This window comes from Labeo rohita, chromosome 1, assembly GCF_022985175.1.
Source record: "Labeo rohita strain BAU-BD-2019 chromosome 1, IGBB_LRoh.1.0, whole genome shotgun sequence".
Lineage (NCBI taxonomy): Eukaryota > Metazoa > Chordata > Actinopteri > Cypriniformes > Cyprinidae > Labeo > Labeo rohita.
In genome coordinates this window covers 49,839,702-49,864,948 of record NC_066869.1, presented here as the reverse complement: position 1 = coordinate 49,864,948, position 25,247 = coordinate 49,839,702, and the positions used below count along the sequence as shown (strand labels likewise).

At 35.7% G+C, this 25,247-nt stretch overlaps 1 protein-coding gene across 3 annotated transcripts; it reads left to right on the top strand.

Annotated features, from left to right (window-relative positions):
• Positions 1 to 1,112: 1,112 nt before the first annotated feature.
• Positions 1,113 to 25,146, top strand: tpp2 (tripeptidyl peptidase 2). Of its 3 annotated transcripts, none has more exons than XM_051117031.1 (28): positions 1,113 to 1,369; positions 2,175 to 2,303; positions 3,346 to 3,441; positions 3,530 to 3,634; positions 3,770 to 3,894; positions 4,669 to 4,832; positions 4,913 to 5,067; positions 6,562 to 6,638; positions 7,226 to 7,353; positions 8,774 to 9,022; positions 9,290 to 9,577; positions 11,427 to 11,584; positions 11,675 to 11,751; positions 11,824 to 11,930; positions 12,014 to 12,168; positions 12,265 to 12,381; positions 13,907 to 14,007; positions 14,349 to 14,445; positions 14,565 to 14,702; positions 16,184 to 16,428; positions 16,509 to 16,587; positions 18,687 to 18,725; positions 20,190 to 20,338; positions 20,419 to 20,515; positions 20,592 to 20,722; positions 22,197 to 22,404; positions 22,486 to 22,605; positions 23,715 to 25,146. In XM_051117031.1, exons 1-28 carry the CDS (start codon positions 1,205 to 1,207, stop codon positions 23,802 to 23,804), a joined length of 3,789 nt encoding a protein of 1,262 aa, XP_050972988.1. In that variant the 5' UTR covers positions 1,113 to 1,204; the 3' UTR covers positions 23,805 to 25,146. The 3 variants fall into 3 exon arrangements, with proteins under 3 accessions (XP_050972988.1, XP_050972978.1, XP_050972996.1); XM_051117021.1 differs by having other exon boundaries at positions 18,684 to 18,725; XM_051117039.1 differs by lacking the exon at positions 18,687 to 18,725.
• Positions 25,147 to 25,247: the final 101 nt, after the last annotated feature.

Below are 25,247 nucleotides of genomic sequence, written 5' to 3'. Positions count from 1 at the left end.
ACATTAAAAAAGAAACTGGACGTACTGAACAGAGAACATTCAGAATAATGTTTTATAACTTAATGGGAACATTAGCAAAATGTTCTTAGAACATATTTTTTTGCAGGTTTTGTTAGCAGGTTTTTTTTTTTTTTTTTTTTTTTTACTTTTTGAGACTTTACAAGCTTAAGTGACCAGACAGTTCAAATTATTCAAGTAATACTAGAGAAAAATATCTGTAATGCCTGCAAAGCAGTAGACAACGGCTTTTATATTATTTATTCATAAGTTATTAAGGGGAGACACTGCAGGCAAAAACAGTTTTTTCATACGCCTGTCAAGTTTTTCAAGATTGTCAAGATTTTGGGCTTTTTCGTTTTTCATAAAGTGTTTTTTTTTTCAGACTATTAGAAAGAAAACATCCAAAATACACTGTTAAGTGTTTCTTTTATAGCACTTTATCTATTTGTGTCAACAGATTTCAATTACAATACAGATTTTTAAAGGCCGTTTCCTCAAAATGAGTTTTTTCTCCTGCACTGAGTCATAAATCTCCACTTCAGCAGCACTTGACATTTTTATTCCTGTCTATATCCTGAAGGTTTTTTTTAAAAGAGGGATTTGTTCATATATAATTTGCTTGATTTTATACATTTTATTTGCCAAAAAATATGAAAAAAAAAAATGTTTTCTGTCTGTTCTGTTTTTTTTCCGGAATAAAGGAGTGACAAAATGAGATACCCAAAATTTCCTCTGTAAAAACATTTAATTTGTGAAAAATAAATAAATAAATAAATAAGCAAGAATTTTGAAACTGACTCACATTCAGCGTTTAGATTTTTGTACTAGAAATGTATGCAAATTAGCGCATATTTCATTACATGAATATTTGCATATTTAAACCTAACATTTTAAAAAACTACGAAGATGTTTGCAAATATCGATGTAAATCAATCAACTGGGTAAGTAAGGCCATAACTGTTAGTTATTTTTTACCCTATTCATCTGCAGTGTCTCGCCTTAAATGAGTTACTAAGTATATAAATATAATGTGCGCAAGAATTATGTAGTAAAGCACGGTGAAAGTGAGATGAAGTAGTGTGTGTTTGCTGAGTGAGATTGAGTGTTACTGCGCCTTTAAGAGAGTCGCTCGGCTCTCGCGCACATTGTGTCGATACCGGTCCGCCGCTGTCGTGTTGTGTTTTCATTCTCGCTCTGTACCGTCATGTCTGCTCATTCCGCTGAAGAGCCGTTCCCGTTCCACGGGCTGCTTCCGAAAAAAGAGACCGGCGCTGCTTCGTTCCTCAGTAAATTCCCGGAGTACGATGGCCGAGGGGTGCTCATCGCGATCCTCGACACCGGCGTGGATCCAGGGGCCCCGGGCATGCAGGTAAATCCAGCCCGCGGCTGCGGTTCATCACTAGGCCGCAGTGGGTTTTCTTCCCGTTTAGGGGACCACAAATACTGGACGTTACCGGAACTCCGGTGTCACGTTTAAACAACGAAGCACTAACATATTCAAAGCAAATCGAGTTGAATAAAGCTGTTAAAAACATAAACAACGTGTTTGAAAGGACAAGCTGTGTCATCCTCATCAATGGCTCTCACTTACAAAGGAGTACCATGGTAATACCACATTTTCTTTGGACTGCCATGGTATTTTTAAGCAACATTATATGGCAGATACGATGATAAATTAATATAGTTAATCATTTGTCATGTTAGACGTTAAAAAAAAATTATGTATGACAAAGGTTGTGTTTCAAAACCTATCGAGCTCCCTATGTAGATAGAACTTTGTAGGGAGCTCATTAGTGCTAGTTAGTGCTGTTTTATGTGTTATCGTTTATAATCACCTAAAACACATGATGGTTGTGTTTTTAACTTGAGCTGTAAGCAGATCCAGCAGCTGTTTTGAGCTCTCACTCAACTGTCAGCCGTCCTGCTGCACACTACTGTGGGATTCATGTGATGTACATGTCTTGTTTCTGTCTGTCCATCATCATTTAGACAACAAGAATGCTCATATGGCAACACTTTGGATCATGTGAGCTGATCTGTGCACTTACAGATCATTTATCATAAATACACAGTCTGTTTTAGCATCTAAGTTTCCAAACGCATCCCGCTGTGAATCTGATATGATTTGTCTGACTCCAGACTGATGCTGAAGTATCTCATGATTTTTCACATAGACCACGACAGACGGGAAACCCAAGATCGTGGATATCATCGACACGACGGGCAGCGGCGACGTGAACATGTCTACTTTGGTGGAGGTGAAGGACGGGGTCGTGACCGGACTGACCGGACGCACGCTGAGAGTAAGACAAGCGCAATCATAATAGAGAGAACAGCACAATAACATATGTGCCTCTCATATTTCAGCCTAAAATCAAAATACAGAAAATAAGAGATGATCTGATGCATTTGGAAAATGCAACTGTATCAGGACCATTAAAATATTATTTTACATTGTGAAATTTACATTTTAATATTCAGTGCAAAATGTTAAAACATCAACCAGTCAATGCAAAAAAACCATATTCTCTCATTACTTTGCTTTGTACCGAATGTTTTACTTTTCATTTTAATTGTCAATGTAAAAATACACAAAGTGCGAAGACTTTCAAAAATTAAGTCAACTGTGAATCCAAAGCAAACTTGTACAGATTTGAAAAAAGTCTCTTTTATAGTATTTCAACTTGCCATGAATATAGTCAGTGAATCTGGCATGCTGTTAAAACGCCAACCAGTCAGTGCAAAAAATATATCATTCTCTCATTACTTTGCATTATACAGAATGTTTTATTTGGTAGTTTTTTCCCCTATTATATTTTCACTGGTGATTTTTTTTTTTTTTTTTTTTTTTTTTTTTTTAATTTCCTGTGGTGGAGCTGTGATTCAAATTAGTTTAATTCATCCTAAATACATAATACAAAATATATGCAAAAATGTAAATATAGTTTTTTTGAAAACACATTATATGTATATACAAAATATACAAATATACGCCCTCATGCATGCATTTAAATTTAATTCCTTTTAATTAATTTTGTTGAAAAATCCAAAAGAGCAATGCAAATACAGAACATATATAATAATAATTGTTCTATATTTCAGCAACTGATTTACAGTAATCTGTATTTAATATTTATCTATTGGTCAGTTTACCAAATTGTATAGTTATGTTAAAAAAAATTAAAGTAGTAACAATTTTTTTTTTTATATATATTTCTTTATTCTGGGGTGAAGTATGAGCCAGACATGGTCTCAACAGAATTTGTGAGATTCCCTCCTGTATATTATTTTAATAACTAGACTGTAGTGTTTCAGTGACACTAAAGATGTCCTGTTTTCCTTCAGGTTCCTGCCACTTGGGTGAATCCATCTGGGAAGTATCACATCGGAATAAAGAACGGTTATGATTTTTTCCCTAAAGCTCTCAAAGAGAGAATACAGGTAACACATGATTATTTGGCAGCGCTGGTGTTATATGCACATGTTGACCTCAAACTGATGTGTAATAATTCCATGTATGGCGGTTCAGAAAGAGCGTAAGGAGAAGCTGTGGGATCCGGCACACAGAGCAGCTCTCGCTGAGGCCAGCCGCAGGATAGAAGAGTTTGACCAGACTCACCCAAACCCGTCACAGGTCAGACCGCAGCTGGGATTTGTATATTTTTTAATAAAAATGAAACATGAGAAAATAAGATGTTATTTTATGATGCTTGCTGATTGTTTTGCATGTTGAATGTGGCTTAAAATAAATGTGTGTACGTGATGTCAGATGGAGAAGCTGCAGAAGGAAGAGCTACAGTGTCACGCGGAGCTGTTAGGATCCTTGGAGAAGAAGTACAGCGATCCAGGGCCGGTTTATGACTGTATATCGTGGCACGACGGCGTCACGTGGAGGTCAGAGCATTTCCAAATAAACCACCAGATTTATAGGCCATGCAAAAATGGCCATCCAAGATTAGGATGAGTTTGTTTCTTCATCAGATTTGGATAAACGTGTCATTCCATCACTGTCCCCTCAACGGATCCTCTGTAGTGAATGGGTGCCGTCAGAATGAGAGTCCAAACAGCTGATAAAAAACATCACAATAATCCACAAGTAATCCACACCACTCCAGTCCATCAGTTCACATCTTGAGAAGACAAAAGCTAAAACATATCCATCATTAAGACATTTTTAACTAAAATAAAATAGTCCATAATTCATAATAACGCTTCCACCAGTGAAAAAGTGGTCTGAATCAGGAGAGAAATCTGCAGAGATCAAGCACCGTTTACAAGCCAAAACAGCTCTAAACAAATATGTGGCTGGATTTTGATGTGACTTTTTCACTGGAGGAAATGTTATTATCGTATTTCAGTTAAAATTGTCTTAATGATGGATTTGTTTCAGCTTTTGTCTTCTCAAGATGTGAACTGATGGACTGGAGTGGTGTGGATTACTTGTGGATTATTGTGGTGTATTTATCAGCTGTTTGGACTGTCATCCTGACGGCACCCATTCACTGCAAATGATCCATTGGTGAGACAGTGATGGAATGACACATTTCTCCTTAAATCTGATGAAGAAACACACTCCTGTGGATGACCTGAGGGTGAACACATTGTCAGCACAGTAGTTGATGATTGTGTGTTTATATGTATGTGTGTGTGTGTGTGTGTGTGTGTCAGGGCTGTGGTGGACACTTCAGAGACCGGTGACTTGTCTTCCTCCACCGTCCTGAGCTCTTATCGAGAGAGACAGGAATACGCCACATTGGGATACGCTGAGATGCTCAATTACTCCGTAAACATCTACGATGAGGGAAACACTCTGTGTATCGTCACCAGCGGAGGTGAGACTGATGATGATGATCATTAAATGTATATAAATTGCTCGTTGAGTGGCTTTACACTGATCAGCGTGTGTTTGCAGGAGCTCATGGGACACACGTCGCCAGCATCGCAGCCGGTCACTTCCCCGATGAGCCCGAGCGGAACGGTGTCGCTCCAGGCGCTCAGATCCTGGCTGTGAAGATCGGAGACACCCGCCTCAGCACCATGGAGACGGGCACCGGCCTCATACGAGCCGTAAGAGATCAGCACTACAGATCACCTGCATTGACACATCATTTTAGGAACTATTTAAACTCTAAAATCACGGCGATTCTAGGATTGTTTATAAACTCTTAATATTAGCTTTTTGTTTCTGTTTTCATTGTAGTTTTAGTAATTTTATGTGCATTTTCTTTTTTTTCTCTTTTTTTTTTTATATATGCACTACCGTTCAAAAGTTTGGGGTCAGTAAGACTTGTAATAGTCTTTAAAGAAGTCTCTTATGCTCATCAAGGCTGCATTTATTTGATTAAAAATATAGAAAAAAAGCAGTAATATTGCAAAATGTTTTTACAATATAAAATAATGTTTTTTATTTTAACATACTTTAAAATAGAATTTATTCCTGTGATGAAAAGCTGAATTTTTATCAGCTGTTGCTCCAGTCTTAAGTGTCACATGATCCTTCAGAAATCATTCTAATATGTGGATTTATTATTAGAATGATCAATGTTGGATAATATCAACAGTTGTGCTGCCAAATATTTTTTGGAACCTGTGATTTTTTTTTTTTTTTTTTTTTTTTTTTTTTTTTTCAGGATTCTTTCATGAATAACAAGTTTAAAAAGTACAGTGTTTATTCAAAATATAAATATTTTATAACAATGTAAATTATTTATTATTAACTTTTTCTTTTAATTATTACCTTAATACATCCTTGGTGAATAAAAGTATTAATTTCTTAAAAAAAAAAATGTACTGACCCCAAACTTTTGAATGGTAGTATATATTTATCATATTAAAAAAAAAATTGCCAAAGCAACATTTCTAATTTTTAGTAATTTAATTATTTTAATATGTAAGCATTTTATTTTATTTCAGCTTTATTTAAAAAAAATTGCAGGTAGTTTTAGTTTACAATAATAACACTTAAATCACATAAAAATGCTTAAATATCATTCACTAGATACAAAAGAAGGAACAAGTGTCATTGTTGTGTTTTTTGTTTTTTTTGTCTTTTGAATATTGTTCAATACTGAGTATTTTGAAAGGTGCCTGTAAATACCCACTTTATTATTTGTTTATTTGTATTTTCCACAAAGTTTGACAAAAGTTTAGTTTTACAAAACCCTATTGCAGTTCTCCTTTTGCTATTACTGCTTTCATTAGAATTCAGTGTCCAACAACAAATAGTTTAGCTAGATTTAAATATTTTAGTCATAATTATAGCAGTTCTCTCTTGCACTTGCTAAGATGCACCCTGCTGCTTGAAAGCACTGTTTCCTGTGTTATTTTTCAGGTGCATGTGGAACATCAATGTAATGATATATCTTACACAGCCTATATACCGTCTAGCCCTAATAGCTAATAAGATAAGCAACATCTAAGTCATACATCCACTGAAAATCTGACTCAGACACACTGAGATGATGAAAAGAGACGTTAGCAAATACAGACAGTCTGATGAATCATCTTCACACATTTATAAATGGCTTTATTGATTGTGTTATTTGTGATCTCTGTTTGCAGATGATTGAAGTCATAAACTATAAGTGTGATCTTGTGAACTACAGTTACGGGGAGGCGACGCACTGGCCGAACTCAGGGTGAGTCTCTCACTTCTGACGACAGCTGACATCAGACGTGCACAGTCAAACTCAAGTCACATGTATTTCTGTAGCACTTTATACAATACAGATCATAATAAACAGGAAAATAAGAGTATTAATGTTGCTACATTCAACAAATTCTGTTTTAGCTGTGAAGCTGCTTCTACAGAACACAACAGAGTCAATAGTCAGATCAGTAAGGTCAAATTTTAATCTCAGCCTGTCCACCTTTCTCTTCCTGTACAAGTAAATTTCATGGGTGTGGCTTCTGGTCTCATCCGTGTCCTGCTATTTTAAGCTGTGCAACACAGCAGTGCAAACAGTTTTGCTATTTACTGAACGTTGTTATTCTTCTCAGTATTTCCCTATAGTTACTAATGAACCACAACTCTTAAAGAAAAAGGTGGATAGTCTCACTGCACAGTTGACTACTCATTGGATTGTTTGAGCCACTAGTTTACTAGTTAGCATTAAGAAAGCTCTGATCTTGTCCACGACCTTGTATTGAAAAACAGCTAGATGGAGCATGGCATTATGAACTTATGAGCTAATTATGATCTTATGATCCACGTCTGTTTCTTCAGGAGAATCTGTGAGATCATCACGGAGGCCGTACAGAAGTTTAATGTGTTGTTTGTGTCGAGCGCTGGGAATAACGGCCCGTGTCTGTCCACCGTGGGCTGCCCCGGAGGAACCACCAGCAGTGTGATCGGTACTGATCTAAAACTCAGTTCTTCAGTTCGACTCCTTGACGTGATTGTGTTTAAATAGAATATTGCCAAAGCGTTATACACAAAACAAGCAATGACAAGAAATATAACAATAACAAACAATAAAAAACTGTATTAAGATCAGAAGATCTGCACATGATTTGCCGACAAAAATGTATTTGTTCCGTTGTTGTAGGTACAGGGTTTGTACACGGTGCTTAAAGTGTTTGAAGTGCTTGATTTTGACTTGTGGAAATTTAAGGCCTGGAAAACCCTTGATAATAGCAATTTTCCTGAAGAGGTACTTGAAAAGTGTTTGAATTATTAAAAGACAGTATATCTGTTTAATAAGCACACGTCTTTTCACGCAAAATTCACACAGTTAAAAAACGTCATGTTTTTTTTTTTGCCTATTTCAGTTAATGTCAAAAATATCGAGTTAAGTCAGTACTAGCAGTACAGACAGTGTAGCGTGAACGTGGCTAAAGATGCAAAAAGAGGAACAGATGAACCAAATCAAGTGAGTGAGTCATTCAAGCAGGATCCCCCTTGATTGATTCAAACTTGAGACTTCATTTCATTTGAAGCAATTCACTAGCTAAAACCAGAACAAATTAAAAGAGCCATTCATTTTCAAATGTTGACATCGCTGATTTTAATAACCATTGTGTCACAACATGATTCACTGTTTCCAAGCGCTCCAGTCAAACTGCATTAAAATCATTCAAAATCGGATCGCAACAAATCATTCGATTCAGATCTGGGCTTTAAATCACATATCATGACTTTTGTCATAGAGATCAGGACTTTGGAGCGGGTTCATGAATTATTTGACTTGGATCGGAGCATTGCGTGTCACGAATAAATTGATTTAGATCGGAACCTCAAGTCGTGTAAATATTTTATGTGTATTTTACATTATTTTATGTATATATCGTGAATACGTCCTGATCTAAAGTGATGGTTCACAAATCATTATTCAGATTAAGACTTTGGAGCATTTCTGCAAATCTTTCAGTTTTTTTTTTTTTTTTTTTTTTTTTTTTCCTTAAACAGTAGAAAACATCAAACCGTAAGTGAGATCTCTGAAGTCTTTGAAAATCAAAAAAGTAGTGCTTGAAAAGTCCTTGAAAGTCCTGGAACTTTATTTTACAGGATCTGTACGAACCCTGTAGTTAAATTGTGGCAACCAATAAATTTGTTTTATTTTCATTTTGGTTAATCATTGCCAAGATTTACCAAAACAAGGAAATGTATGTTTGTATGAAATAGACATGTTATTAAGGCATAATAAAGAAGAAAAGCCCTTTTTTTTCTTTTTTTTTTTACTTTCAAATGATATTGGTTTCTGAGGGAATTCCCTCATATTTAGCCACATCATGCAGTCATAAAAGAAGTCGTTTGATGGTTCCTGATGTGCAGGTGTGGGTGCGTACGTCACGCCTGACATGATGGTGGCCGAATACTCGCTGAGAGAGAAGCTTCCTCCGAACCAGTACACGTGGTCGTCTCGCGGTCCCAGTACGGACGGAGCTCTGGGCGTCAGCATCAGCGCACCAGGCGGAGCCATCGCCTCCGTACCCAACTGGACGCTCCGCGGCACGCAGCTGATGAACGGCACCTCCATGTCCTCTCCAAACGCCTGCGGAGGAATCGCTCTCGTGCTCTCAGGTACACATGCACTTCAGCCCGTTTGAACCTGAATTACCAAGCTCATACTAAGGGTGTGCAATATTTTTTTTCGATAATGATAATTAGATGATATTTGAAAATGGCCCTGTATATTTTGGGGTAGTTCCAGCTGCATTAAAATTTCACAGTTGTGCCGTGACAGTGTTAAACTATCAGGACTTTTTTGCAAACTGAAAGGCATTTACTGTATTGTTCGAGATGTGCATTTGTACTCTAATTACCAGGTTGTGTGTGTGTGTTTGTCAGGTTTGAAGCAGAACGGCGTGCGGCCCACGGTGCCGGCGGTGCGCAGGGCTCTGGAGAACACGGCTCTGAAGGTGGAGGATATAGAGGTGTTTGCGCAGGGTCACGGCATCATTCAGGTGGAGCGGGCGTTTGACTACCTCATGCAGCACGCGTCTCTGCCCACCAGCAGCCTTGGCTTCACGGTGACCGTGGGATCGCAGCGAGGCATCTACCTCAGGGACCCGACCCACGTCAGCGCCCCGTCCGATCACGGGGTCGGCATCGAGCCCGTGTTTCCAGAGAACACAGGTACACGCTACGCTTCATAGCAGAGCTGAATGCATTCGAGAATGTGTTTGCAGATCTTTCAGAGATTGAGATTAATCAGGTTAAAGGAGAAGTTCACTTCCAGAACAAAAATTTACAGATAATTTACTAACCCCCTTGTCATCCAATACGTTTGTCTTTTTTTTCTTCAGTCATAAAGAAATGTTCTTTGAAGAAAACTTTTCAGGATTTCTCTCCATATAGTGGACTTCTATGGTGCCTGCGAGTGTGAACTTCCAAAATGTCGTTTAAATGCAGCTTCAAAGGGCCCTAAATGATTCCTGCTGAGGAAGAAGAGTCTTATCTAGCGAAACAATCGGTTATTTAAAAAAAAAAAATTGACAATTTCTATACTTTTTAACTTCTTTTAAACTTTGCTCATCTTGTCTAGCTCTGCGTGAACTGTGTGTGTATTCCGGGTCAATACTATTAGGGTATGTTAAAAAACTCCCATCTCATTTTCTCCTTCAAGCAATGTAGGACGATTTTGAAGTTGGGAGATGGGAGTTTTTCAACATACCCTAACTTTCATTAACCGGAATGCACAGTTCATGCAGCGCTAGACAATACAAGCCTTTGAGGTTAAGAAGTATGTACATTGTCAAGAAATATACATATAAAAAAAAAAAAAAACAATCATTTTGCTAGATAAGACCCTTCTTCCTCGGCTGGGATCGCTATATACTATATGGAGAGAAATCCTGAAATGTTTTTCTCAAGAAACGTAAGTTCTTTACCAGTTTTTGTTTTGAAAGTGAACTTCTCCTTTAATGCCAGAATAAGGATAATTATTTGATCTATTTAACCTGGTCTGATTTTGAACAAGCCAGGGTTATTATTGTTATTAACTAAAAAATAACTCTTTTCATAAAATATCATTAACTGAAAGAACAATATAACTCAACTATATAAACTAAAAGGTCGTAAAAAAATATGTAGACATTTAAAAAAAAATAAAATAAATAAAAAATGAATAAAAATGCCAAAAATGTGCAACAAAATTACAAAAACCAGAAAATATAAAAGACGCACATGAGAGGCTTGACTCAGTTTATTCTGATGTTAACATGTTGCAAAACTAAGCATGCACTACTCTAATAATCATAAAAACATACAGTATAGACCAGTGTTAAGTACAATTGAGACAAAGGTTATTCTCAGGACAAACTTGTTTTATAAGATGGACCCAGAAAAACCTTTACAATTTATTTCAAAAGTAAATTTAAAGGATCTTTTATTGAGTTGTTTTAGAATTGCTTTATTTAAACTTTTGTATTGTGTACTACTGCATCATTTATTAATATATAATCTTTGTTTGCCATGAAATAGCCTGTGAAGCTGATGTGGCAATGAACTTAAAATCAAATCAAAATCATTAAATACAATAGTCGGTTTTTGATTAGATTGAACTCTTTGGATTTTTGTAAGATTTTTAAATGTTAAAATTTTTAAAGGCTGCTTTTATTTGATCAAAAATACTGTAAAATAGTGGAATATTATTACAGTGTAAAATAGCAGTTTTTATATGAATATCTGTTAAACTGTAATTTATTTCTCACATGATCCTGCAGAAATCATTCTAATATGCTGATTTGCTGCTCAACAAACATTTCTGATTATTAGCAATGTTGAAAGTTTTTGTAAAAACCGTGATGTTTTATTTTTCAGTATTCACAGATGAACAGAAAGTTCAAAAGAGCAGCATTTATTTAAAGTACAAATCTTTTCTAACATTTTAAATGTCTTTAATGACACGTATGATCCATTTAATGCCTCCTTAATTTATTGAAATACACATCATACACATGTGTGATGGATGTTTTCTCTGCAGAGAACTCGGCCCGTATCTCGCTGCAGCTGCATCTGGCTCTCGTCTGCAACGCTGCCTGGGTTCACTGTCCGTCGCACCTGGAGCTCATGAATCAGTGCCGCCACGTCAACGTCCGCATCGACCCGCAGGGCCTGCGAGAGGGGCTGCACTACACCGAGGCACGTCTGCAGATCCGTCCACGTTCACACACTGTTTGACTGTCCTAAACTGTCCTGACGCTAATAAACGTGTATGTGTGTGTTTTCCAGGTGTGTGGATACGACACGTCGTCTTTCAGCGCCGGTCCTCTCTTCAGAGTGCCTATAACGGTTATAATCCCCGCCAAGTACGTCCGAGCGCTCTGTTCCGCCAGCGTATGTGTTTCTGCTCGCGTGTGACGTGTGTTTGTGTCTTATAGAGTAGCTGACAGTCGCAGTCAGGAGATCACGTACACAGACGTCCACTTCAGACCAGGACAGATCCGACGACATTTCATTACTGTCCCTCATGGAGCATCATGGGCAGGTAATCTGAGCGTGAGTGAATGGTGCATCACTGCAGACTCACCCAAACATAGATGTGTGATCTAATCACTCAGTCTCTTTCAGAGATCTCATTAACGTCTCATTCCGGAGACGTGTCCTCGAAGTTCGTCCTGCATGCGGTTCATCTGGTGAAGCAGCGAGCGTATCGAGCCAATGAGTTTTACAAGTTCTCGTCTCTGCTGGAGAAGGGTTCGCTCACGGAGGCTTTTCCTGTGCTGGTACACCATACACAAACTATTATATATATATATATTTTACAGATGTGGTTTTTCTGTGTCTGTCAGGTTGCATGTTTATCTGTGTGTCTTTCTCAGCCAGGACGGACTCTGGAGCTCTGTGTTGCTCGCTGGTGGGCGAGTCTCGGTGACGTCACCATTGATTATGCCATTTCCTTCCACGGGCTGGTGACGGCGCCCTCTCCAATTCATATCGTGAGTATCTTCACGCTTTAGTATTTAATAGCAAAAAAGATGCATTAAATTGATCAAAAGTAACAGTAAAGACTCTTTATAATTTATAATATTACAAAAGATTTGTATTTCAAATAAATGCTGTTCTTCTGAACTCTCTTATTATCTGTGAATCTTGAAAAATTTTAGTTTGACGGATTCCACAAAAATATTGTGCAGCACAATTGTTTTCAATATTGCTAATAATCATAAATGTTTGTTGAGCAGCAAATCAGCATATTAGAATGATTTCTGAAGGATCATGTGACACTGAAGACTGGAGTAATGATGCTGAAAATTTAGCTGCACCTCACAGAAATAAATTACAGTTTAACAGATATTCACATAGAAAACAGCTGTTTTAAAGTATAATAATATTTCACAGTTTTTACTCTATTTTTGATCAAATAAATGTAGCCTTTGTGAGCAGAAGAGACTTTTTTTCAGATACTAAAAAAAAAAATCTTACTAGCTGCAAAGTTTTGATCTGTATACACTACTGTTCAGAAGTTTGGGATCAGTAAGTTTGTGTTTTTTTTAATGTTTTTTTTTTTTTTTTTTTTTAAAGAAGTCTCTTATGCTCATCAAGGCTGCATTTATTTGATCAAAAATACAGAAAAAAAAAAAAATACTGCAAAATGTTATTAAAATATACAATAATGTTTTCTGTTTCAGTATACTTTAAAATAGAATTTATTCCTGCGATGCAAAGCTAAATTTTCATCAGCTGTCGCTCCAGTCTTCAGTGTCACATGATCCTTCAGAAATCATTCTAATATGATGATTTATTATTAGAATTATCAATGTTTTTTTGGAACCTGTGATTCTTTTTTTCAGGATTATTTGATGAATAAAAGGCTAAACAATATACTTTCCTAACAATATACACTACTGTTCAAAAATTTGGGCTTAGTAAATTTTTATTCTTTTTTTTTTTTTTTTTTTTTTTTTTTAAGAAATTAATAATTGTATTCGCCAAGGATGTGTTAAATTAATAAAAAGTGATAGGATAGATTTACATTGCGTAAAAAGATTCATATTTTGAATAAATGCTGCTCTTTTTAACTTGTTATTCATCAAAGAATCCTGAAAAAAAGAATCACAGGTTCCAAAAAAATATTTGGCAGCACAACTGTTTCCAACATTGATAATTCTAATAATAAATCAGTATATTAGAATGATTTCTGAAGGATCATGTGACACTTAAGACTGGAGTAACAGATGATGAAAATTCAGCTTTGCATCACGGGAATAAAATGCATTTTAAAGTATAATAAAAACCAGTATTATTATTTTTTTCTGTATTTTTGATCAAATAAACGCAGCCTTGATGAGCATAAGAGACTTCTTTAAAAAACATTACAAGTCTTACTGATCCCACACTTTTGAGCGGCAGTGTACATTTCGAACCTCTTTGCAAACTTGTCTAGGTCACTTAGTTTCATTGGTTTGCTTTTCGCAGCGTGCATTAGATGTATTAATGGCTTCGGTGTGTTTCTGTATCTAGCACGCCTCTGAAGGGATTTCTAGTTTTGAGGTTTGCTCTCCGCTGAGATATGAAGATGTTTCCCCAACAATCACACTAAAGAACTGGGTTCAGCCTCTCAGGTAAACACACACATCTCACAGATCAGCTGTTCATGTGCAGAAACATCTACTCATTATATGCATTGTAATAAAATGGCCAAAGATTTCCCAAGCATCCTTTAAAGCATCCTTGATCTAGTTGTACATGCTCACATTTACTGTGAGAATGATGTTCATTGAAGCCCACAATACAGTTGAAGTGGGGTCTGGGTTGAAGGATATGAAGTGTTTTATGGCTCTCTGATCATAAATCACCTTCCTAATGAAGAGCTCCTGGAGGAATGCTTTAGAAACCCTCAAGTCAAATGTGTTTAAATACTTTATAAGTATTGATGAAATATGCACAATTAACCTCTCGACAGGCCTGTAAGTGCTAAAATAAAACCCCTCGGCGCCAGAGATGTGTTACCCAACAACAGACAGCTCTATGAGATTGTTCTCACGTATAATTTCCATCAGGTGAGTGTGATTGTGTCTGTACATCCTTGCATTTTTTTTTGATTAATAAATGATGTGCCGTTTCCACAGTGTTTGTGTTTGCATGGTTGATTTATTGAGGTATTGGTGGTTTTTTTCAGCCCAAGAGTGGTGAGGTGACGCCCAGCTGTCCGCTGCTGTGTGAGTTATTATACGAGTCTGAGTTTGACAGTCAGCTCTGGCTCCTGTTCGACCAGAACAAGAGACTCATGGGATCTGGAGACGCTTACCCGCACCAGGTGAGCAGAACAACACATAACCTTCACATGATGATGTACACCTGCAAAACTGCAGGATTTCATGATGTGATTTCACAAATACTAATGCCACAGTAAACCTAAAGAAAAGTTAGAATTAAATATGATTTTAAAAAGTGCCTTTTTCTGGGTTAAATAATAAAATAAAATAAAATTAAATAAAATTAAATAAAAAGATGATGATGATGATGATGATAAATATCATGCTATAACCCAAAATTCCTGAACCTCAGGGTTTTATGGTAAGATTTCCAATTGTGATATAACTACTAATGCCAAATTGAAAATTATCATCAAACATAATTTATAAAATTAAACCATTCATGTGACTGAGCCTTTTCCTTTTCCAGTGTAACAAAATATCTTTTCTTAAAACACATTTACAACATGCAACAATATTTGTTCAGTTGGGATGCATGATTTTGCAAAAAAATTGTGCAGTTTGAACAATTGTATTCTTGTTATTGTTATTATTATATATTAATTAGTGCTGGGCAGTGATTAATTGCATCCAAAAATGTTTTTGTGTACATAATATATGTGTGTGTGTACTGTGTATATTTATTATGTATATATAAATACATGCATGCATGTATATTCTTAAGAAAAATGTCATGTTTATGTATTAAATATATGTATATATAATTGTAAATTATGAGTATAAACATATACATGTTAATATTTTCAAAATATATGTATGCGTGTGTCTTTATATATATATAATAAATATACACAGGATACACACTATTGATGTATTTTGGATTAATCACGATTAATTGTTGTCCAACACTAATATTAATGCAAACTGTCATACAAATTAAGACAAGAGAATATTATCATTGTACTTGGAAGAAAAAAAAGGATGTTTAATAATAAATAAGTCATAAGTGCAAATTTTTTTGAATTTTTTTCATCTGAATTTTTTCACAAATTTGATCTGAAAGCTGAATAAATATTTGGCCGAGATACAACAATTTGAAAATCTGGAATCTGAGGGTTGAGAAAATCGCCTTTAAAGTTGTCCAAATGAAGTTCTTGGAAATGCATATAACTAATCAAAAATGAAGTTTTGATATATTTGCAGTAGGAAATTTACAAAATATCTTCATGGAACATGATCTTTATTTAATATCCTAATGATTTTGGGCATAAAAGAAAAATCGATAATTTTGACACATTTGACTTTTTTTTTTTTTTTTTTTTTTTGTTTTTTTTTGTTTGGTTATTGCTACAAATATACCTGTGAAATTATGATTTGTTTTGTGATCCAAGGTCTAATATAATATAATATAAAACTTCATGGCCTTATGATGGAATTTAAAAAAATACTAATGCTACATTAAATGTGAAGAAAAAACTTTCTCATCTTGTTTTAATTATGTGCAGTATCAATCTGTGATTGAGTTTGTGAACACCTCCTGTAATCTGCAGTGTAATTTTGTGATGCTGTTTGTCCGTGGCAGTATTCTCTGAAGCTGGAGAAGGGCGACTACACGGTGCGTCTGCAGGTGCGTCACGAGCAGCAGAGCGAGCTGGAGCGTCTGAAGGACCTGCCGTTCGTCGTGTCTCACCGTCTCTCCAACACCCTCTCGCTGGACATCTACGAGACGCACCGCGCTGCCATGCTGGCCAAGAAGAAAGCCAACTCCGTCACGCTGAGCCCCGGCGCGGCGCAGCCCTTCTACATCACCGCCCTGCCCGACGACAAGTGAGTGTCCGTCCAGCCGCCGCCGCCGCTGATGAGTTGTGAGCCGTCAGAGGATGCAGATGTTTGTGTTTGTGTTTCAGGATGCCTAAAGGTGCCGGTCCGGGCGGGTACATCACCGGCTCTCTGGTTCTGCCCAAGAGTGAGTTCGGCAAGAAAGCTGTGAGTTGTCAGTCTCTTCACATACAGTGTTGATTGAGCTCCTCTGTGGATCTGCATGCTGCTTCACTGCGGTGCTGCTGATGCTGCTGCTGCTGTTTCTTGTGTTTCTATAGCTCAGTCTCTCTCTCATGTAAGGGTGTGTGATATTGACCAAAAATGACTTAGGATTTTGCCTTTAATGATAATTAGACAGTATTTAGTCAAGTGTCAGCTGACTCAGTGGCAGAAATGAAGTTTTTCATTAAGGGGTGACGTTTGCCACTTTAAATTGATTTCCAGTGCCATTTTCACCTTTTAAAAGGGCATTTTTAACCTTTAATTAGATGTGTGTTATCTTTTATGCTACATTTTGACATTTAATGAATTCAGTTACAATAATAAGATGTTATAGGCTGTTACAAATCAAATGAAATCAAACATTGAAACAATATTATTTTGAAATTAACCAATACTTTAAATATGACGGGCAACAAGTCAGTGTCTTGATGAGTGAGTCATTGAATCGTTCGCTCATATGTTTCATACAAACAGCTGATTCATTCATGAAAATTATAAAATAGCATTGCCCCAAATATTATTCAAAATTATGGCTATCGCATAGAATTTAGGATGGATAGTGTGCACGTTGGGATGCAGGCTACGTCACTGTTTTAATGATTGAGTCATTGAATCGTTCACCTAAATGACTCATACTAACAGCCGATTCATTCATGAACAAAGTAGGTCACTTTTTTTAATGACTAAGTCATTCACTCAGAGGATTCATACAACTGACTGATTCATTCATGAATGAAAAAAGTGACTTCTAATGAGTGAGTCATTAAATAGTTCACTCAAATAATTCATACTAACAGCTCATTCATTAACATAATAAGTGACTGTTTTAATGAGTGAATCATTAACTTAAATGATTCATAATAACAGCTGATTCATTCATGAACAAAGTAGATCTTTTTTTTTTAATGAGTTAGTCATTGAATAACTCCGTCAAATAATTCATACTTACAGCTGATTCATTCATGAACAAAAGTTACTGTTTTAATGAGTGAGTCATTGAATTATTCACTCAACCAATTGAAATAAATGGCTGATTCATTCATGAATGAAGCAAGTGGCCGTCTTTATGACTGGATCATTGATTCATTCGAAAACACTGATTTATTGTAACTCTGGTTGTAACTCACAATATTATCATCTTGTTTATTGAACTGTTATATGAATCCGATATCACGATATCAATATATGACTTCAATATATTTGCAATCATGCAAATATTTGAGAAAAACAGCTTTGTTGCTCATGTGATAAATATGGAAGTATACACACATTTTTCCCCATCCATTGAATTTCATGGTCATTCTAACTGCAGTCTGCTAGTCCAAATCAGGCAGTGAAAGAGTAGGCTTCCAAGAGCTGTTTTTGTCCCTCTTTAATTGAGAGAATTCTGATATTATGATAGACGGTATGTATCGCACAGCCCTACTTGCATATGTTCAGTATTGATTTGGTTCTGTTCTCCGTCTGATCAGCTGGTGTTGGTCGTGTTTCACTCATCCAAAGACTCTGATCGTTGTGTTCTTTGCTTCACAATGACTCCAGATAATTTGAGACGCCGTCTGAAGCTTGTTACCAGTCCAGTAACAAGAAACAGCGCTGCGAAACAAAAGCATGTCTATCAGCTGTATTCCTTTCCACTGTCACGGTGCTGGTGAACAGTCTGACTAGTCTGACCTGAGTTTAGTTTACCACATTGCGGTTATGCATTTACACAGACACTTTTATCTAGAGAGAGTTACATTGCATCTCACTTTCATCTCACTTTCATCTCAGTCTTCTGAGAGCGTCCAGCACCGTCTCGGTGATGAAGGGTTTTGTCGCGTCTGTGTGTCTGAGTTGCGGGGCTCGTTTAATGGGGTTTTTACTCTCACTGTCCTGTATGTGATCATTCTGTACTGCTGCACCTTACAGTGAATCATGATGATGATGTGAAGGAGTAGAGAGCAGAGGATAGAGAGGACAGAGAGCGTGTGTGTGTGTATGTGTGTGTGTGTGTGTGTGTGTGTGATTCTCTCTCTGATGTGTGTTATTCTGACCAGCAGGGACAAGCTTCAGCCAAACGACAAGGAAAATTTAAAAAGGTACTGGACGGATAGAGAAAGAACAGAAGTTCTGCTGTGTAATATATTGATGTTGCAGGGGCCCGATTAAATGAGCCATTTCATAACAATGTTGTGTGAACAATACAAACCCTAAATTCACACTCTCACACACTAGTGCTGGGCAGCATGACCATTACATTGTTTTTGCTGGAAATCCAACCTAAAGATGGTTTATATTATCAGTAAACATTTCTGTTTTTGATAATCTGGTGGTAATCCAGCAAATTCAATTATTTTTCTTCTGTTTTTTTTATTCAGAACTTGATTGACGTAAAACACAAGGTTCATAACATTTAGGTTCACATCAGTGAGCCAATGCATATCAGTGCTTCTCAACAAGAACGCCTTAGCAATTTTCTTTTTAAGGGTGTCCAGGATGATATAGATGCATTAAAATTACTTTTGTAATAAATTAATGTTTAAATAATCTAACTTTAAATTAAATAAAAAAAAAACAACAACATGAAATTGTTTATTCCCCCCTTTAATAGGCGTTTTTTTATTGAAGCATATACAGAATCGCAAAATTCCAGAATTTTAATATTTAAAAAATGCAATTAAATTAATTTATATTAATGTAACAAATTACATATAATAATAATTGTAATATTTTATTATTATTATTATTATCCATCGCCACCTTCTTACATTTCCGAACTTCCAGAATGGTAATATTAAAAATAAATAAATATAATAATAATAATAATAATAATAATAATAATAATAATAATAATAATAATTTCAAAATTCCAGATTTAACATTAATAATAATAATAATACTTATTATTATTATTATTATTATTATTATTATTATCCATCTTCTTACAATTCCAAATCTCCAGTGTTAATATAAAAAATATATATAAATAATCATAAGTGTTGCTAATATAATAATAATTTCAAAATTCCAGAATTTAACATTCAAAATAACAACAACAACAAAAAATTATTATTATTATTATTGTTATTGTTATTAAAAATAATTCTAATATTTGTAAAATTTATATCAATACTTAATCATTTTTAATATACATATTTTACTTTAGTGTAAGTATTATATTTAATATATTAATGTATTTGTGGGGAGAGGCCCTCTGAATGTTGTTGTTGAACAGTAGGGGTCATCAGAACCATTGATGTAAATAACATAAACTGGTCTTGTCCACTAACCTATATATATATCATCATACCGCCCAGCACTCAAACACACACACACAGAGCCATTTTTTTCTCATGTCAGTCATTTGTTTGTTGGCATCTGTTTGACATAAACTGGGGAATGACGAGAGGAAATGAGTCTGGCTGTTTATTGATGTATTTCCCCTGATGCTGTTAGAGTCAGTGTTAGTGCATTAATCCACATGAACAGACAGCACAGAGGGATTTGAGGGATTGTGGGTAATGTGATTCCGCAGTCTCATCTCTGGTGTTGCTCTCATGCAGGATATCGTGCCAATCTTTTACCACCCGGTTCCTGCTCCCAACAAAACCAAGAATGGAAAAGAGAAGGAGAAGGATGCGGAGAAGGAGAAAGACGTGAAGGACGAGTTCACCGAAGCGCTGCGAGACCTGAAGATCCAGTGGATGACCAAGTCAGTCGCGCTCATTGGTTTGCGCTCATTATAACTGTGTTTTGATCTGTGCGTCACTCTGTAATCACTGCCGTACTCAGGTTGGATAACAACTCGCTGTACGAGGAGCTGAAGGAGGCGTTTCCCACACACCTGCCGCTGCACGTTCAGAGACTCCATCAGCTGGACTCAGAGAAGGTGCGGCTCACACATGCGGCTCATTCTGCCCTCGCTCACACAGAATCACATGACGGATGCTCTTCTGTCTCCTCAGGAGCGTTTGAAGCGTCTGCCGGAGATCACAGCTGCAGCAGATACAGTGATGTCACACATCGATCAGACCGCGCTGGCCGTCTACTTCACCATGAAGACGGACCCACGACCCGACGCCGCCTCCATTAAGAGGTACAGAGCAGCCGCTCGTCTGTACATTACCAGTCTCTGATGGAGACTTTTACACTTAGAAAAACAACTCTTCTGATTTCCACAAGCCAACAAATTACATGCTAATTTGGGTGGCACAGCTGCGCCAAAAAAGTCTAAATTGCAATTATTTTGTCACACGCTGCGATTGTCATTCATTTATTCATTCAAACAGTGTTTTAAAAATAAAGACAATTTATGAGCGACATTACCATTATATTGGTAATTAAAATATTTATCTTCTTCTTCTTAATAATAATAATAATAAAACTATTGTTTTATTATTATTTAATTGTTAATGTTATAATAATTTAAACAATATTTTAAAAAATTGAGACAATTTATAATCAATAAACTGTGCAAAGTTAAAAATATTCATAATAATAATTTAAACAGATTTAAAATTAAAACCTCAATATATTGCTATTGTACTGTTAAGTAAAAATTGAATTTTAATAATAAAAAAATAATTGAATTATATTAAACTTTTTTTAATTAATGTTACAATTGTCCTAAGTAAAACAAAATAGCAATTATTAGTTAATTATTTTTTTATATTCATTCATTCATTTATTCAAACAGTGTTTTAAAAATAGACAATTTATGAGCAATGTTACCATTGTACTGCTAATAAAAATATTTATCATCTTCTTAATAATAATAATAATACTTATAATGCTACTACTACTACTACTAATAATAATGAAATTAAAATAAAAATATTATTGTTATAATACTTTAAACAATGTTTTACGAATTGAGATAATTTATAAGTAATAGATTGTCATTGTGCTAAGTAAAAAATATTCATAATAATAATAATAATATACCAATATAGGATAATAACGTATCAAAAATATATCAGTATATACCAATATATTATCTTTATACTATTTGAGTATAATATCAATATTTACTACTACTACTACTACAAATAATAATGTTAATAATGTAAACATGAATGTAATTATTATTATTATTATTATTATTATTATTATTATTATTATTTTATGATTTAGTATTAAGATAACGTGTAGTGTTAAGTAAAATGTGTATTTGATCATTATAATAATTTGTTTTATTTTACAAGACAATATTTCACTATTAATATTTGTTTTAAATTCTTCACTTGAAATTATCAAACCATCAAGTTTTTATTTTGAAAACTGCAGTTTATGTTGAAAACCGGTTTATAAATGCTACTCATTACAAATCTGAAAAAAAAAAAAGCAAATTAAATCACATCACAGGGGTGAGAACAGACCAAGATCCTCATGATGATCATGATGGAAACATACGTTTCTTTTTTTTTTTTTTTGTAACTTTTTATTTATGATTTTATCTTCTCAGAAGATTTTTACAGAACATCCCCATCCCCAGCATTCAAATGATTGTTGATGTGTCTGATGTGTTGATGTGGTGTTGAGTGTGTCTTGTGTGTCTTGTGCTGTTGCAGTGACATGGAGAAGCAGAAGTCGTCTCTTCTGGACGCTCTCTGCAGGAAGGGCTGCGCTCTGGCGGATCAGGTGATGCTGCCGGCGGCACAGGACGGCGCCAGCGTGGGCGAGGTGGGCAGCTCTGATGACGATCCGCAGGGCGTGGCCAAAACACTGACTGACACCTTCTGGGAGCTGCAGAAGTGGGCGGAGCTCACCGACTCTAAGGTACAGAGGTTTGGCGTTTACAGGTGTACATGCTATTTCATTACTTTTATATTTGATTTGACATGATGGTTTTCTCTGCAGGTTTTAACATTTTCATACAAACACGCGTTAGCAAACAAAATGTACGCCAGAGCCTTGAAGTTCGCCACTAAGATTGTCGAGGACAAACCCAGCAAAGAGAACTGGAGGAACTGCATACAGGTAAGAGTTTCTGAAAGACCTCTGTGAGGCTGCATTTATTACATTAAAAATACAGTAAAAACCATAAAATTGTGAAATATTATTACAATTTAAAACAGCTGTTTTTTTATGTGGATCCAAGTTAAACTGTAATTGATTCCTATGATCAAAGCTGGATTTTCAGCATCATTACTCCAGTCTTCAGTCCCACATGATCCTTCAGAAATCATTTTTAATCATGACAAAGTCATAATTATGGATCAAACGAGATAAACGAGGAGTTATGAGATACAAATGCAAAATTCTGAGATAAAAAAGTCATAGTTATGAATTGAGATAATGTGTCTTAATTACAACAAAGTTGTGAGATAAAAATTTGGAATTATGAAATGATGATAATTGACGTCAATATTATGAGATACTATGTGTTAATTACAAGAAAAAAACTCTAAATTATTGGATAAACATTGGAATTATGAAATGCTCATGCGATATTTACAAGATTTACAAGAAAAAGTCCAAATTTTGAGATAAGTTAGAATTATGTAATGAATTGTCAAAATTATGAGATACTACATCTTAATTACAATGAAAATTCAAAATTATGAGAGAAATTTAGAATTATGATATACTGATAATTGACACGTCGAAATTGAGATACTACATCTTAATTACAAGAAAATTAAAAATTATGAGAAAAAGTTGGAATTATGAAATGCTAATAATTGACAAATCATGATTATGAGACTACATCTTAATTACAAGAAAAAAAAATCTAAATTATAATCATTTTTGTCATTTTTGATCATTTTAATGCGTCCTTGATGAATAAAAGTATTAATTTCTTTCAAAGTAAATAAAAATGACAGACCTCAAACTGAATTTGCATAGAGCTCCTCAGATTTCCAAATACTCTCAATGTTTGCCAGTTGTAAAATCCCACACATGCCTGATGTTTTGTATTTTTGTGTAATATTTTGGCTGATCTGGTGACGCTTTTCATCATAATTAAACACTTTCTGCAGAATCCCCCCCTCTATAATCAGTGCAGTGAATGTGGCTGTGTGAGGTTGTGTTCTCCTGTAAATGAAGATGATTTGTTGTGGTAACTGTGTTGTGCATCTCTGCAGCTGATGCGTTCTCTGGGCTGGACGCACTGCGTGTCGTACACTGAGAACTGGCTGCCCATCATGTACCCGTCCGACTACACGCCCTTCTAACGTCCCGCAGCCGTTCGTTTTTAACTGAGGAGACTTTTAATGCCTTCTGGAACCATCAGGAACCAAACACCTCATATCACACGGTCCTTCACAGATCCCACAATGCCTTCCTGTGCGGATCACAGCACTGAACCCACAGTTCTCATCCTACAGCTCGAATCGTACGGCTGTGTTTCACTGGGATTTTCCATCACACTCACTGACGCTCCAGCGTTCGTCTCTTTCTCTTTAGAGGGAAACGTTTGAACTTGTAAAATAACCTGCATTATGTTGTTTGAAACGTGATTGCTGGGCATCTGCACAGTGGACATTTTTCCCTCAACAACAATAACAGCGTAAACGTCAGATGAACTGCTGAATACAGAAAACGTCAAGGCAATATGATGGAGCTCAGCGGGTTTCACCCTAAAATCAAGGCAAACTAACTCTATTTCTCTTTATTTTTTAAATTTTGGGGTGGAATATATTTTTTGGTTCGTTGTTTTTGTGACTGACCCATATATATGTCAAATGTATGCATGTTTTATAAAGACACAAGGGTCAATTCATGTTCATGGCTCTCAATCTGCCGTTCTGCAGAAAGTCTGAGCTTTTGTGTGATTGAAAGTCCATGTTTTCTCATATTTTGAGTTTGGACTCAAATATTTCTTTCTGAAATTGTCATTTCGGTGTGTAAGTGAAACAGAGATTGTCACATTTTCTTTAGCGTTTAAACGTGTGCTTTCATCTTGTGTGTCTCGAATGTTTATTCAGGGTTTATACATTGACAACGGATCATCTCTCCATTGCATTTTGTGAAGGGGGATGTTTGAAAGTAAGAAACAAAGCCAGCAATTCATGCTACACGTTCTCACTAGTGCTCCGTTACCTCCAGACGTGACGTCGCATCTCGCTTTCACTTTTCCTCAGAGGGCTTTTGGAAACGCGTCAGTGCCGTGATCATCTTCGGTTCTTCGTGTGTGTTTGTTGATGTTCAGGGCTCAGACGTCTCGAACGACAGGTTTTTTTTTTTAAAAAATGGCCTTAAATATTCACCGTCTCCACACCTCGTCCACCTCTGCATTTCTTCAGGAAATATCACACAATTCTGTATCGAAAACCCTTGAATATCTTCAGATATATTTATGGATGTCTTGTATTTATAAAGTATAAATGAATACTAGGTAATGCCAATATTTTAAAGTCATTTTAATTCATGCATAGAGTAGGTAGGTGTTATTTTATATCCATTACTCCTCGTGAGACGTTTCAGAAGTAACAGCCGGTTATTTTGTTAACGCAGTAAATGTGCTGAACAGTGTATTTGATGAAGATTCTGAATAAAATTATCTGGAACTGACAACATTTTGCTCATTTTTGTGACAAACAGGCTTTGAGTTATTCACACTGATAACAATCACTTTTTTTTTTTTTTTCCACAAATGTTTAAAAAATTAAGTAATA